The sequence below is a fragment of the Neopelma chrysocephalum genome, unplaced genomic scaffold (assembly GCF_003984885.1).
Source record: "Neopelma chrysocephalum unplaced genomic scaffold, ASM398488v2 Primary Assembly neopelma1_159, whole genome shotgun sequence".
Taxonomy (NCBI): domain Eukaryota; kingdom Metazoa; phylum Chordata; class Aves; order Passeriformes; family Pipridae; genus Neopelma; species Neopelma chrysocephalum.
The window spans coordinates 20669-37448 of record NW_020897821.1 but is presented as its reverse complement, the minus strand read 5'-3'; the positions used below and the strand labels follow the sequence as shown (position 1 = coordinate 37448).

The window sequence follows — 16780 nt, the reverse complement described above, 5'->3', positions numbered from 1 at the left end:
CCCGACGCTCCCCGAACCCCCCGGGCCGGCAGTGCCAGCACAGAAGGAACACTGATGGACACGGAGGAAGGGCAGCAGGACCACCCAACCTCCAGCCCAGGAGCTTCACTCCTGGGATCCCAGTTCCCTGCCCCCTGCGTGCCCGGGGCGAGCTGCAGCACAGCACAAAGGCTTCTGCAGTGACCGCCAGAACAAAAGGGTATTTCCCAGGCCTGGGAGAGGCCACGGGCTCTCCACAGACCACAGGAAATCTGATCCAAGCCAGCTGAAGCATCTAAACATGCACAACTGTCAAACTGCATTTAGGGATGGCTTTTTGTTTCTCTTTATTTTAACTTTGAAATTTTCTAATTTTTTTTCCAGTGGCCACATTAAAAGGAAGAAAACATCTTGTTTTCACTTTCCAGAAGTTCTGAGGTGTCACAAGTGAAACAGTTCAACAATTAAATAAATGTTTGGATGGCCAGGAAAACATCTGAAAGTCCCTAGCAGTTCTTCCTCCACAGCCATCTACTTTTCACAAAAACGATAAACACATTTTGAACTGAAACACACCTTGTTCAGCCAAATTCTTAAAAGACCAATGTTACATACCAGGCACGACCTTTTATAACCTGTTAAATGCCTCCTTGTTGTCCATTTGATTCACTCCCTGGCTATTTCATCACAGTATGTGATATTAATATTCTTTACACTTGCACTGCCTTCCCTGCACTTCTCCCAACATTCACAGACACCCACATCAGCCCTCACAGCTGCATTTCAGTGCTGCTGCCTGCAATTAAAGACTTTACACTTAATCATCTCCCCCAAATCCAGCCTTAAGTATTCATATTGTTACTCCAACCTAATCACATCCCCCTTTCACAGTTATTTGGTTTCCCATCCCTGGCACTTGGAGGAACTCAGTTCTCTGTTGGGTACCTCGGCTCCCAGAAGCTCCCCAGGAGTGCACAGGCAGTGCATGGCACCCCCTGGCAGAGCCCACTCCAGCTCAGCCCTGGTGGCAGCACCAACAAAACAGCCCAACATATCCCTTTATCCAAGCCAGGCAGGAGCTGCCACTTCTGCCCCTTCTCTCAGCAGCAGGGAGGGTCAGGGCTCACAGCTGAGGGCACTTGTCAGCACGGGTGTCCCACCACAGCCCCAGCACCACAGAGGTTCCAACCCAGCTGCCTTCGGGTTCTCGTGCAAAACCTGCCAAAAAGGAACTTTTCCAGCGTCTCAAATTTGGAATAGGTGTCACAAGCAATAAATCCTTACCCCCAGCTGAGTGCCCCTGTGTGAGCCCTTCCATGTTTTACACGCACGGTAGTTCTCAGCTGAGCATTAAAGGAGTGTTTGTGCTCTGGGGTGCTGGGGTTTTTTCCTTAATGACTCATAGGCCTTTTCTTAAAAGTTCGCTGGAACACATAAATGTGACATTAGAGATTTAGTAAAATTGTTCCAAAAAACAAGGAATGATGTTTCAGACAATGTGAAACGCTCCAGCTGGAAGAGATACACGGCTTGCTTGGCAGTTTTCTTGTGCTCCTCTGTCTCAGCACAGTAACAAGCAAGGCTACACTGATAGGGAGTTAAAGCAACACAGTGAGGTTAATAGGAAGAGATAACACATACCACAGAATGGAACTATCTGCTCCAATGTAGAAAAAAAAAAGGACAAAATGCACTTCCAGAGACAGCATCCACACAGGCACAGTGAAAAACTGCATAAAAATCCTGCCAAACACCACATCTATTGGTCCCTCATCAGCACATTTGCTAATTTTGTTCAGAGATGAAGGCTGGTCCTGCTCCCTAATAAGCAACAGGAATCCTGCTGCCAGCCTTGGGAGCCATCACACCCCTGGAGCACCTCCAAGCAATGCCACATCCCAGCCCCAGGTACTCTGCCCTGTCAGCACTTGAACCTTCCAGGCAGCTGAGCACAGCCCTCCAAAGAGAGCCTTTGTAAGCTCGTAATAAAACTTACAGACATCCTACACATTCCTGCACTTCATCCTTTTATACTGCTTCAGTTTTGGTTTATATCACACATTCCCATCCCTGTCAGAGAGGAGGCACTTTGTCCAGGATGGGCACAGAAATCAAACACCACATTATACCCTCAGACACCGAGTTTCTCCAGCCACAGAATGAGACTGTTTTGGACACAACCAATGCCAACAGCAGAACTGCTCCACTCTGACAGGTTGTGAGACAAACACAGACCTTTGGACATCAAGGCAGGGACTGTACCTCCCCTTCCCCCAGCAGGGCCCACAGGATTCCAACACCTCCATCCCAACAGGGACAGCTGCCCAAGCACCCTCTGCCAGTGCCCAGGCTGAGTCTGGGACAAAGGAGGTGCCTTTCCAACCTTGTGGGGCTCCAGGTGCTGCCCAGGACACCCCCAGACTGTGACTCTGCCAATGTGATTTGGAGCACTGTACTGAGAGAACTTTTGTGACATGTGATGTAGGTAGGAGGTCAAGCCCAGGCCTTACTAAATGTCTGCATAAGTGTTCTGGTTTTAGTAGAACTGTTTGGCTTATCACTGTTGCTTTATTTCCTTTTCACTGCTCAACAACCCTATTATACACCTGGACATTACTTTGCCAGGTTTGGGGGGTTTTTAATAATAATTTTAGCATTTCTTAAAAGTAATCAGTTTAGTATTAGCAAATTCTCTTCCTCTGAGAGTGCTTTCTAAGCATCCAATATCCACATGGCTGTAAGAGACGTTTACATCCTAATTTAGTAACTGTGGATATTAAGGATTTCAGCCCAGCATCTTTGCTGCCACCACAAAGCCATCAGTGGTAGCACACAAACCTGTATCATTTACACATCTTAGATGTAAAAATGATACAACTTCAGGGGTGTTTTCATTAAAAAATATCAATTTCAATCACACTGTAACAACAGCTACTTTGACAGTTACCTGTTCCTTCACAGCAGGGTCACATTTCTACTCTGCAAACTACGGTGGCCACGGAATCCATTAAACTCATTAAATTGGGATTTACTCCAAATTCACACGTCACTGTGTACAAATCTCCAGTGTGTGACTGAGCATCAAACGGGACATTTGCACACATAAACCTTTGTGGAAGATCCATCACAGAGGAAACAACTGCCAATACAAGTTAAACTCTGCTGGAGAACCACTTTTTCCTTTCAGTCTGGCTTAGGGTGTCTCCCTGACCCCTCTAAGGGAGCAGAGCTGACTGGGTTGGGGAGATGGACACAGGGTGTGTTTAAAAGCCTGATGTTACTTCTGGGAATTTGAGAGCCTTTTACTTGAGGAATGCAGTATAGACCTGGCTTGGACCTTGTGACAGAGCCCTAAAAGCCGAGCAGACCCAAGGAATTGCTCAGTGTTTCACACAGAGGCCTCGTGGCTCTGCGGCCACGTGGGGCATGGCACGTCCAAACCAAACTCCACAGGCTCCACTCGGCCCTTGCCAACCCTCCCTCTCCTGGCACACTGCTGCACGCCCAGGGATGACCTTCACTGGGGGACACACACAGGGACATTTCCCAAACTGTGAGGCAGCAGCAGAGGGTGACAAACCAGCAGTTCCCACACCACAGCAGGACTTGTGCCTACGCCAACCCTCATATCACAGATCCAACCCCCTGCTGGAAACCTCACCTGCTCTAGCAAAACACATGGCAGTTCTTTGGAAGCCACCATCCCCCCTTGCAGGCAGTGCTTTTACAACAATGCAGAGAGAGCCCGAGAGTAAAAGCACAAATAAAAAAAAAAGAAACAAAAAACCCACTTGCCATCAAACAATACCCCTATTCACAGTCAAGTTTCCTGCAACTGAAGGTAAGAAAGTTTTCGTCCTCGTTCATATAACACAGGCTTCTGTCAAGTTATAGTCACCCAAATTCCCATTTAATGTTAATCGTACACATTACACATATCCAGTACTTGTTAAAATATAAACATATATTCTGCATCTCTCCCCTTCTGTTATTACATGTGACACAGTTCATCACTTCCCAACCTCAGGGAGGCTCACAAGCACGTGCATGGCCAGCAGGGACTGCAAGAACCCATCCAGGACCACTCCCACATCCTTCATAGCACATTTCATACCACAAACAATGCTATGTTGACTTGTGTTATCACACTTATTTTTTGCAGCCTCTTCTTTCCATTGAATTCTTTCTACATTCTCTCCCCTGCCTTCCTACTCCCTCCCTTCGAATGATCCTCTTTTCTCTCTCGCTATTTACCATTATTTCCTGGACCCATTCAGGAGGGCAGGCTCCTGGTAGCTCGAGCCATGAGGATGCTGCTGATTCACACTTACCCAGCACCTCTCACTGCAGCTCTTCCTGCCCCTTCCCCAGTGAACACACACCTCCCTTGCCTGACCCTTTTTTTTGAGGGCTGTCTTGCATTTTGGCTAGAAAAGCCTGACCACTCTCAACTCAGTTTCAGCAATATATCTGGGAGATCAGCAAAACCAAGCTCTGAGGTACATGGCCTGTTTGAACCCTTCAGGAGACCACAGCATGGAAGTTTATTTCTATTTAGATGTTTGCCCATCAAAAGCAGATTTTTCACAGAACAGCCTCAGCTGCAAATGCTGAAGGATCTCAGCTGAGTACCAATGTTGAATTGATTTCCAGGACCAGAAAGAGAAATATAAAGTAATTCTCAGATAATAAATATTTGCTTATTTCCAAAAACAGTACGATGTATTAACCATTGTCTCTATTTTGATAGAAACAGGGAAGATCTAACAGTTCTCAAAGAAAGCTTCAGGAACCTCTAAGACTGAAAAGAACACTAACAAATCTCCCAAGTGTTCCAGTCACCAACTGCCAGCTCCCCTAAATTCCATTCAGATTTTCCAATTTCATCTCTAAGCAATACAGCTTGTAAGGAGTGACCACTGTTACCTGTGTTAATTTTGATCTCACCTGCACACACAGAGCAAACACGAACACACAACTCTGAACTCATGAGCACATTGCAGAGCTCAAAAGCTAATCCAGATTTACACTGATGACTATGAATGTAAAGGGCAGAGAGGGCCTGGATGGGTCAAGGGATCTACTTCTTCCCTTCAACCTACCTACCAGGCCAAAGGCTTTTCATCAGGATTTATTGATGGTGCTCCAAAAAATGTGTGCTGAGTGGCTTTCTGGGAAGACCCAGGAGCTCTCAAGAGTCAAGCCCACTTGCAAGGATAAGCATGGGCTATTGCCAGACAGAGGACTAAGAGTTATGAACAGAATCCAGACTTTGTGTCTCATTCTGCCACATCAACCCATCCCTGCTTCACTTGGTAAACCTTGCACAGGACACCAGGAAGGGGCCGTTTTCCACAGGGTGAAGGGTTGGACAAAGATGCCCAAGGAAGACAAGAAAGGTGACAGCTCTGTGACAGGACTGCTTGTTTCTCCCTGAGGAGCAGCACACGAGGGATGAACTTGCTGTGCTCTGCACACCAGCTGTGAGAGACAGGGAGGGAGGGACTGTGGGAGGGGAGGTGGCAGCAAGGGGCGGGGAAGGCACTGAATGTGCCGAGATGGGGAAAAGCACCTTCACAGAAGGCACTGGCTGCACAGGGGTGCTGAAGGACAACAGCACAGTTGCAAACTTGCTCATCTCTCTCTCCAGGCTTTGCACAGGCAGGAGTCCACACTCCCTCACCTCCCTGGGCTCACAATGCCTCTTGCATCTTCTCTTTAGCTGAAGATAATTAAGTAACTTCTTGTGCTGGATCTCACCACCCTGACCAAGACGAGCAGACAACCCTTGTGGGGCGATGGCTGCAGCACAGCAGGGGCTGTCAGGAGCAGGTGATTGCTGCCTGCACCCCTCTGTCAACTCTGCTTCCATTTCTGACAACACACCAGTGGAGTCCCAGGACACGCAGAGAAATCTTGTTCAAAAACAACAGCCAAATCAGCATAACTGCTCAGCACAATGACATTTCCCTGCCCAGTAGGTGACAAGCCATGGGTTTACAGTCAGTCCCTCAAGGACTGCATGACTTTGATGAGCATGCCAAAATCCAACTTTTGCCTTAAACTGTTTTTTTCAACACCTAGACATCAGACTGCAGAATTCCGCAAAGTAAGTAGGATTTAAGACAGCTCCTGAGCTGATGACTTTCCAACACCCACAAATGTCCTGTTGACACCTCAGGAGGAACATTCAATTTCAAGAATATTCCTGAAACAACTCTGACAATTCACCTCACCATGTATGAATGTTGAGCTGAGGACAGTTATGAAAGTGAGTGAAAGTACTTTTTTATTATGTCTCTTCTCAGCATCTGCCACTAAATCAAGCACATTTACTAAACTGTCAGTGCCTTGGCAGGGGACAGACAGGGGGTCTCAGAGGGTTGAGAATGAAGCAGTTTGGGCAGGGGCTGCACAGCAGGCAGCTACAAGGGAACGAAGTCTCACAGCTTTGCCCAATCCAAGTGCAGGCTGCTGCCAAAGGAAGGGTCTCAGCCTCCTGGAGCCCTCTGTCTGCACCCTCTGCCTTGGGTCAGCTCCAGCCATCTCTTCAAGAAGGATGAACAACCCTCCCTCCCTCCTTCCTTCTCTGCAGCTTTTGTTTTGTGTCAGATCAGTGGGTGCATGTGGCTGCAATGTGTTGCTGGGAGCACCTGGAAGGGCAGGGTGCTACCCCTCAGCTGTGCAACTGGGCAGAGCCCTTCCCTGACAGCACCAGCATCTTTAGTCAGATTAAACCAGTTGCAGAAGGGCATCTTCCTTCTCTCTACCTTTGCACTGAAGCCTGTGAGGAGACAGGGAGGATGGAGGAGGTGAAGCAGTAAAGCCAAGCTCCCAGCACAGCACTGCTCAGAGCTCTTCATCCCAGCACGGGCAGACAGTGCACCAGACCTGAGGGCCTGCACACTGCTGGGCTCCCCCAGAGCCCCTCCAGTGCTCAGACCCTCCACTTGTCCTCCATCATGTATTTATCTGTCCCAGAGTACAGGTTCCTCCTGTAGCAGAGTATTGAGGTGTGGGAAAGAGCCAGGGACTGCCAGCACAAGTGTGGTTAGGGGAACACTCAAACAGACCCACAGCCAGACTGAAGGCAGGGTAGAAACGTTCCTTCTCCAAACGAGGCTGGTTAGTCCTGTACCCTCAATTTCAAAACAGCACACTGCTCAATTTTTAGTTTTACTGGGGGCTGGGAGCAGAACAACAATGATGACAGGACACAGAACACAGCAAATACCCAGTGTCCTCACATAAGCATTTACTCACTAGACAGTTGAGCTCGTCTAATTAAGGAGCATCAAACCATCTCCTCTCTTCCCTCTACCTTGTTAGACTATTGGCTCAACAATTCTGTTCTCCACAGGCATCACAGAACACCCACGGCTGCCTTTGGAGTGTGCCAGACACCAGTGCTATAGGAGTGAAAGCGTAAGCAAAGACTTCACAGCTGTAGCCTGTGCAAGCTGCTCTACAAATCAAGGCATTTTCCTTACCTCCTTTTATTAACATTGTTTAAGACCCTCTCAGGTAAATCTAACTAAACAGCAGACTTCTCCCCCTCCTGTTCTTGCTCTCCTTGTTTCTGACCCGATAGCCTGTGGTCATCCCTGCCAACCTCCTGTTCACTTGCTCAGCCAAAGCTCAACATTCACCTACATGGATGATCTGAACCAAAAACGTGGGATCAAGTCCACCAGGATTTATCAAGACCTCAACAACTCACAGAAATCAACTTTCTCTTTCAAAGCACCCCAGGTTTCTGGGTTTCATCTGCTTCGAGGGTGCAAGTCACAGCAGTGCTCTAGGCACAAAGGCACAAGCTCACTGCTCATCCTACACTGGCTGCATCTCCCGAGGTTTGGAGCATGCTGCAACATGTTGCTATGGAATATACCTGCAAGCAGTGACACTTGCAAACTCTTATAAATAAGAAAACCCACCCACAACGGATTCCCCTGGGCTGCTCTTGGAGTCCCTGATGGCACGCTCAGCTTTCCCAGGCCACTGGAAACACCTCCCAGAGGCTCAGGACAGATAACTTGTTTCTTACACTGAATACATCTTATTTCTCAATCTCTCTCTGAATATCACGTCAGTTTGGAAGGTAACATTTCCTGCAGTTCGTGTGTTACAAGCCCTCCCATCCAGCTCCTGCAATACTCAAAGTGAACCGCTCCTGCCCCTCAGGAGGGAGGAGCACCGTGCCAGGTGCCAACACCGCAAGAGATGCAGCAATGGGTGATCATCGGCTTTCTTTTGAACCCCGGACAGATGAAGGCAGGCAGTAAACACTGCATTCAGCTTCCTTTGTCTGGGCACAAAAGCTTGTAGAAATTACGCCACTGCAGTTTACAGAAGGGTTTTCCCAGTTGTGAGGGTACTGCTCACTTAGTACCTCCACCGACCGGCCCAGCTCTATCTCCCTACAAGCATCTCCCAGACAAACGCACGGAGCCCTGCAACTCCTTCCTTCCATGCAGAGCACGCTAATGCCGCGCCAAAACCAAGCCGAATCTCGTGTTTAAATCAGGTAACACACGTCTCCATCCTCAGGAACGCTCACGCCGCTCAGGAATCACACACGGCCAGAGCGCCTCTCCCCGCGCCCGGGCAGCACACAAAGGCACGGAGATAACCATTCCCTCAAAGGCCACACACGGGACTCGCACATCCACAGCCCCTCACCTTCCCAGGCCTCCTCCCCCCTCCTCTCTGGGAGCTCTTACATCCCTGCTTACAGCCCTCACTCCTCGGTCAAGCAGGGAACACACTCTCCGAGGGCTGCCCGGCTCACCCGCAGTGCCCAGTGCCAAACGTGGCACTATTTGCACGCTCCAGCATCAACTTTTCACAGGCATTTCTGGCCTTTGCCACACAGTGCAACGTAAAGACAGGTGAGCTTAATCCCAACTACTGTGGTTACAAAGCACGTTCACTCATTTCAAGAAGTTACTTTTCTTCCATAAAGAAGCAACAAAAATCCAGGGAATGACAAAGGGGCTGATTTATCCTCAGCAAGGACTGAGGGCTCTCCACCAAGCTGCTCTCTGATCTCAGGGATGACACAGACCCCTGACAGCCTCGTGTGCTCAGCAGACCCTGCGAGGCCTCGCGGGGCAGAAACAATGCTGGGCTCCCACAGGTGCTCTCAACTAACACAAAGATTGCATCGAGCGAGGCACTAAAAATTGCTTCACCATCGTCTACAAAAGTTACCATAGACTGAGAGCATGATCACAAACACCACAGGCTCTGGGATGCTGGAGGTTTGGGGGGAAGCTTCAGCAGCCCATGAGGGAGGCAAAGGAGAGAGTCACTGTAAGCCCCTGCTGCACAAACAGCTCCTGTAACGCTTCAGACAAGCCTCCCATCCCCACGTGGAAAGGAAGCATCGCACATCCTGGCAAACCACGTTAGGAGCAGAGATGAGAGAGATCACATCCCAGGAACGAGCTATGGTGCAAGCATTTCTGATACCAGACAACGTTTGTGGCGATATGGGACTTTGCAGTCACCCGGTCCAGAGCAGCCCCGGGCACCGCACACCCGCCCTGTCCACGGCCAAAGCCCCCCGGCCCGGGCAGCCCCGCACGCCCTCCAGCCGCCCGCTCCCCCCCGCCCCACTCACCGAAGTACTCCTTCTTCATGTGCATCTCCAGCTCCTTCTCCAGCTCCAGCGTCAGCGCCTCCAGCCGCCTCTCCGCCTGGCTGGGGCCGCTCTCCCGGCACGGCGTCACCTGGTAGGGGAGCTTGAATTTGGGGGCCGAAGCGGAGCCTTTGGTCGGGCTGTAGGCGTAGGGGGGCGGCGGCTCGGGGGCGGCCGAGTGCTGCTGGTCGTGCCGCGGCGGGGACTGGGCATGGATGCGGTGGTACACGTCCAGCTCGGGCACCGCGCCGTCCTCCTGCAGGCCGGGCCCCAGCAGGGAGGAGCGGGGCGAGGGCAGCTGCAGCTCGGGGTAGGCGCTCATGGAGCCGCGGGAGCTCCGCGAGCTCTGGCTGGAGATGCTGGAGCGGGGACTGACCACGGCGGGGGCACGACCACCCTCGGGGCCGCACAGGCTGGAGCGGGGGCTTGCCAGGGCGAGCCCGGCGCCGCCCGCCCCCTCGGGCTCGGCGCTGCCCGGCGGGCCGTACCTGGAGTCCGAGTAGCTGGAGCGGGGGCTGGCGGTGCAGGAGTACTGGCTGGCAGTGCTGGAGCGGGGGCTGGCGTGGCGCTGGTCGTAGCCCATGCTGATGCCGCTGGTGCGGTTGCTGCTGGGCTTGCTGCCGCCGCCGTCGTAGCCGGTGAGGCTGGCGCGGGGGCTGGAGTGCTTGCTGGTGTCGCTGGCCGTGCTGGCGTAGCTGGAGCGGGGGCTCAGGGCGGCCCCGTCGTACTGCACCAGGCTGGCGCGGGGGCTGCCGAACTTGTCCTGCCCGGGCACCACCAGGCTGGAGCGGGGGCTGGAGAACTTCTCGTAGGGCAGCGCGGCCGCGCCGCCCAGGCTGGAGCGCGGGCTGGAGAACTTGCCGTGCTCGGCGGCGGGGCCGGGCGGGGCGGCGGCCAGGCTGGCCCGGGGACTGGCCGCGCCGAACTTGCCGTCCGGGCCGCCGGGCGCCCGCCCGCCGCCCTTGGCCACGTAGCCGCCGTCGAAGGCGCTGCCCGCGGCGTAGCGATAGCCCTCGGCCGAGTAGCGCTTGCCCTTGTCGGCGAAGCCGCTGTAGCAGGGCAGCGCCACCTCGGAGCGGGTGCACAGCCCCTCCTCGCAGCACGGCTCGGCCGCGCGGCCGTTGGCGCGGAGCGGGGCGGCTTTGCCGCAGGGGGCGGCGGGGAAGCCTTCGGCGGGCGGCGGCGCGGCCGAGCCGTTCATCTTCCGGCCCCGCTGCTCCGCCGTCATGTGGGCGGCGATGACCCGCTTGGTCTCCTCCAGGTCGGGGTGCAGCGCCAGGTCCCGGCGGCCGCCCCGGCCGTACGGACCCTCCGGGCAGGGCTCGTACAGGGACAGGTCCTCCATGAACTTGGTGGCCTTCAGTGCCATGTCCTCCTCGTACTTCTCCATGCTCGGCCGGAGCCCGGCGGCGCGGGGCGGGGGAGGGCGGCGAACTCTCCGCGAAACCGCAGCCCGGAGCAGAGAAAGAAAAGGGAGGGCGAGGGGGGGGGGGAAATCCAAAAAAATCCCTAAATCCAGCAACACAAAAACCAGCCCAAAAGAAAGCCCCTTCCCGCGGTCCTGGCGGGGCAGCGGCGGGACGCGGCTCCTCCTGCGGGGGCTGCGGGGCGCGGTCACCCGGGCGGCATCCCGCGCTGGGGGCTCGGAGCGGCCGGGCTGCCCGCGGAGCGCGGCCGGCGCGGACGAGAAGCCCCTGTGTCACTTTCCAGCCTTAAATAAGTTGCTCGGTCCAGTCAATGGCGCGCTGCGCGGAGGAATTTGCGCTCGGCGGGTCCCGGCCCCCGCCGCCCCCGTTGGCCGCCCCGCGGCGGGGCCGCGGCCCGCCCGCACCCCCGGGCGGGGGCGAAGGCGGCGGCCGGCCCGGAGGGGCTACGCGGCGCGGCGAGCGGAGCGCGGGGCGCGGCGAGCCAGGGACTCCTTTGTGTGGGGCAGGAATGCGAGGAAGGAGACTGGGCGCTGCGTCCCGCTGGAATGTAGTTAATGCCGGAGCCAAACAATGATTTTCCCCGAGTCAGGCAGGGAGAGGCGGCCGCGGCGCTGCTCGGCGGCGGGGTCGGCAGCTCCCTCCTCGGCTGGGCTGGCCGAGCCCGGCCCGGCCCGGGCGGTGCCGCTGCCCCGGCGGGGCTGTCACCGCACCCCGCTCCCGCGGAACCCGCGCTCGGGGCGCCCCGTCGGGAGCGCTCGGGGGTCCTCGCCCCGCGTGGAACTTTCCGGGACCCGCGGCCTCGTCCCCGGGAAAAGGCGGCTTTGCCCACCCACCCCCGACCGGGCTGCGCCCCGGGCAAGAACCGACATCTCGGCGGTGCTGCGGGGCCGGGGCTGCGGGAGCAGCCCCGCACCTGTGCGGAGCCCCCAGCGCTGGCCAGGTGACTGCTGAAAGGACCTGTGCTCGTAGCACGGCAGCTGAGGGTTGTTGCCAGTTATTTATTAAGTCTTAAAAAAAAAGAAAAAACGCAGTGCTAAGACATATGATAAACATATTGTGGCCTAAAGCAATCTGTGAGCTGACGGGAGTTTAAAAAAGCAGCTACTGTCTGTGTAACTGCGAGAGCTTCATCTGTTGATCGGTAACAAACGCCCCAGCGCTGCTTTGCCATTTACATCTGTGTGCTCACGGAAAAGGCTGTCAGCAAACCACCCCAAAACGGCTACTGAGCCGAGACCCCCGGTACTAAACCGCAGCCTACAGTTAATTTTTTTGGCAACTAAGCTGTAACTCTCTGACAGTCATTTGTGTTGATGGCAGAAATGCTGACAAAGCCCTAGCAAGAGGTACCTGAGGAGTGTCCTTTCACTGCTGGGTGCTGGGCACCCTGGGAAGAGAGAAATATGTCGCAAGTTTGAGCTATAGGCACTGCTGTGCCAAGAACATTTTATTCTGTTATCATACCTAATTAAACATTAAAAGCAACTGTGTACTCAGAAATGTCCCCAGCTGTGGAGGGCAATTGATTGGCAATCTGTTTGCTTGTGTGTATGAAAAAAAAGTCCAACAAACCATATAAATGTGCAGAGCAAGACCTGAAAAGGAAATCTGTTAGACATGGCAGAGGCAATCCACTGTCAGTGTGCACACCCGTAGGCAAACACCACTGCTCTTGGGAGTCAAGTGCTCTTTTCTGTGTTCACATCTTTCATTACACCTTTTGCCCATCTCCTAAACAAGCTGTTACCACATGCTCCTGCAGCTTTACTACTTGTGGAACAAGTTACACTTCACCTGTAGCCCACAGGTGTGTGATGGAGGAGAGGCCTGTTGCAGTTGTGTCCTGGTGCAGACCATGCCCAGCTCACACAGCACAGGGCCCTCGGCAGCAAATGTGCCCCAGCACTGACCAGGATCAACCAGCATTCCCGTGCCTGCCCCACTGCAGCCTTGGGATCAACCAGCATTCCAGTGCCTGCCCCATTGCAGCCTTGGGATCAACCAGCATTCCAGTGCCTGTCCCACTGCAGCCTTGGGCTCGCTGGTAATGCTGTCAGCAAAGACACAACTGTGCTGTCAGCCACGTAGCACAGACACCTACCTGCCGAGAACAAAGAGAGGTTCCTCCCACAGGGCACATGGAAACCACCATCTGCTTCATCTGCCCCAACTGGGACAAGGTTTATTTGCAGCAGTGGGCATCCCATGAGCTGAGCCTTCAAGTGTACGGGGGCAGAGCTCCTTCACTCACTCCTGGGACCTGCACTAGGCTGTTCTCTCCTGGTGCTGACTTTGCATCACTTACTGCCAATTTTTGTAAGGTTGTCTTCCCGAGAAACTGGGAGAGGCTCATGGACAAGATGGGAAGTTGGTCCATCAGAGCACATGTAAAGAAAATTAATTTCCTCTGTTTTAAGCTTGGGGTGTTTTTTTGGTTGGTTGTTTTTTTTAACTTTACAACATTACATAACTTTACTGTTAATCTAACAGGGTGGGTAGGACATATTAGGAGGCCCTGCCTGTGTGCTCATGCAAGGAAGCATTTTGAGCAGGTATCTTTACAGTAGGAACTGCAGAACTGTGTGTCCTTCTGTAGCTTTGTCCTTCTGGGCCACAAATCTGCCCTTGTTCTGCCTTTTGAGGCAGCACAGTTCTGTGCTGCTTCTGTTGCCAGCAGGTTTCTGCGGGAAGTCTGTTGGTACCTAAGTCATTAAAAAATGTGTTGTTGAGTATGAACTCATGGGAAAAACGTACTGGGGGCTGAGAGAACCCGGGGAATCTAAGGGCTAGTGGATCAAATGTGGATCAAATGATAAAAATCACTTACTTTATTGTTTGAAAGCTTATGCTTGGTAAGTAAACCCTCAAAGCCAGGCCCAGCCAAGCATGCTCAGTCCTGGGCCAGAGCATCCCAGCACTGTGTTCCCTCTCAGCCCTGCTGCAGGGGCAGTGCCTCTGACCCCCTCTTCACCAGGGAGTTGTTCTTCTGCCATCCACACAAAGAACATCCCATTTACCCCCACTGCAGCCTCAGGTGTGGAGCACAGGGGTGACATCAGCAGGTTTGCAGTGGTGCTCAGCACACTGGGGCACTGCTGCAGTGCTGACAGAGCCCATCTGCACCAGGCTGGGCAAACAAGTGTGCAGTCAAAGCTGCTCTTGCTGTACTAAGTACCCCCATCATTCTCCTCACTGTTATATAGATGAAAACCCAAAATACTGGGTAATTACAGCTTGACAATCCTGACCTGGCTTTTTCCCCACCTAATATTCAATATACTTGCTTAGTTGTAACACCAGTAGTAAAATGTATATACTGCAAGAAGACTCATACTTTGCAACTAAGAGCACAAGACCTGTCAGAGTATCATAAAAGCTGAACTTCATTTCAGTGTTTGGTGTGGTAATCCTTGTGCCTGATTTTGTGTTATATGGTAAATCAGATATTAAGGAAAGCCAGCTGCTTCTGTTAAATAAACTCCATTGTCTGAGACTTACAGGGAGCAAAGCAGCCAGGTGGAGTTATTGATCTGTGAATATCAGCTGGCTGGGCCTCACAGGCAGCACACTCCTGCTCCTGGTAATTCCCAGGGCCTGCAAGGGAACACTGCCCAAGCCAAGAGGCAGGGAGACCTGCTGGAGGTTTTGCTTCCTTGGTTGCAAACAGTTTATTACCAACAAAGAAGGGAATCTGTAAATGTAAGAACTCACTGGGGAAACCTCAGCCCTCTTGAAGACAACAGCAGAAATCCCACTGCCTTGTGTTGCCATGTGTGTTCTATCAGACCTGGGTTTACTGACAATGCAGGAGGGAGCTCTTTGTCTCACTTCATCAATTTAACAATTGGAAGCTGCCTATTGAACTGGATGCTGCCTGATTTTCTGCAATTTCCTTCTTTGTCTCCAGCAGTAAGAAATCAATGAAATTATACCCTGACGTCCACAAGGTTTTCCAGTTTTAAAATTGATTGGTTTCTTGGTGAGGAATGTTAATGATTATTCTTTTTCTCTAGTTTGTTTTAAGCCTGATTGAAAAAACCCAACCCAAACAAACACAAAACACCAAAAAACCTTGTGAAATTCATGCAAAAATTGTAAAGAAATGTTTTTGTTTTGGGATGGGAGACTGAAGTTTTGATTGTCTTTGAAATGGTAGCTGTATTGGGTTTATATTGTTTTGTTTTGCTTGTTTGGATCTTGTATGTTAATTTGTGTTGTGATAAGCTTAAATATAAGCAAACATTTTGGAATATGAAGTTGGAATTTCATTGTATTTGGACTAGGGTGATTTGTTTACAAATCACTCTGTTCTAACCTGTTTTTTAAAATTCTTCTTTGCAGTTGATCACAGCTTCTAAAAATTGAAATTATAGAGCGTGTTTTAGGGCACCATCTTCTGGTGGACAGCACACATTGTATTTGAACGGCTGCCTTCGCTAGGCACAACTATTTAAAGTATTTCTGACTAGCGCTACTCTGCAGGCTTACAGGTCATTTCTCATTCTAAATCTGCAATAAAACACTATTTAACATTTTTTACATTCTTCTTATTCATTGCAAATGCAGCTATTCACTGTGCTGCACAAACACAGCTCAGGACAGACCCTGTAAAATTCCAGTCACAACAGGCGCTTTGTGACCGTGCCGGGTCAGACAGACAACATATGTCCAGGCACTTGTGATTAATACACCATTTATGGATCTGATTTCTTTTATAGTTTCATCTTCCACTTCTCTTACATATTTCAGATAATAACACTTCTGTCCAATGCAGTTTATTGGCTCATGCTCTGAGACTACCATGCCCCAGCCATACTTCCTTACAATCACAGGACATAGTGGCTGGATATTCAAATGCAATCAGTTACCAGCCAATTCATTTGCATAAATCCATAATTTAGGTGGTCAGCTCTGTTAGCAGTGCACCCACTTAGTACTTTTAAGGAGGTCTTAGGTTATACAGCTTATTTCAGAGACTTGGAAATATAAAGCAAACCTGGGACTCTACACAGCTGAAACTTCTCTTGACGTGATAAAAAGAAAGTCCTGATTACAATACTACAAACCATCATCCAGCAAAGAAATCAGACAGCATTAGAATAAAGAATAAATAAAGAATAGAAACCCTGTATGAGGGTCAGACTGCCAGACATGAGCCCCTCACTGGCTGTGCCTCTTTGTACCCACTCAAGAGATGAGGCAGCTCCCAGCACTGCCCTCCTGACCCGGCAACACAGCACACTTAGCTGGGATGGGAAGGATCAAGAAGAAAGAGGATATTGCTTTGTTGAGAACATTTCATTTATCTTTCGTTGTATTTTCCATGTAATGTGGTATTACAGAGATATCACTGAAAACAATGAACAAATTTGCCAGAGGATAGAGCTGTTCCCCAAGCAGTGTAACTACTGAAGGCTGGTCTCTGGATTCTGTATCCTCTGCATTCTCCAGCTCATAACCTGCTCTCCAAATCCCCAATAATGCCACAATCCCATTAGCCCTGTGTCCCAGAGCTCTCCCCTGCACTTATTCCAGTCCTTAGCCACTATTCACAGCATCTCCAAGTTCCTTCCACTTTAATTCTCTCCCGGGTCCACCTGCCCTCTCTCTGTCCATTCCCTTTGTGATCTCCACAGCTCCCAGCAGCTTCCCAAGCTCTAGTCAGGTGTCTTTGCCATCCTTTTCCCCCCAGCACACTCCTGCTACCTGCAGTTCTGACTGGTTAGATGTG

General features: G+C 51.7%; 1 protein-coding gene across 1 annotated transcript in view; it reads right to left on the bottom strand.

Moving 5' to 3' along the window:
* The window catches only part of WTIP (WT1 interacting protein), an 83625-nt gene extending 72283 nt beyond the window's left edge, over positions 1-11342 (bottom strand). The window contains exon 1 of the mRNA XM_027701526.1: positions 9605-11342. Coding sequence (XP_027557327.1) covers positions 9605-11012 — 1408 coding nt within the window. The 5' untranslated portion in view covers positions 11013-11342. The remainder of the gene's footprint in view (positions 1-9604) is intronic.
* Positions 11343-16780: the final 5438 nt, after the last annotated feature.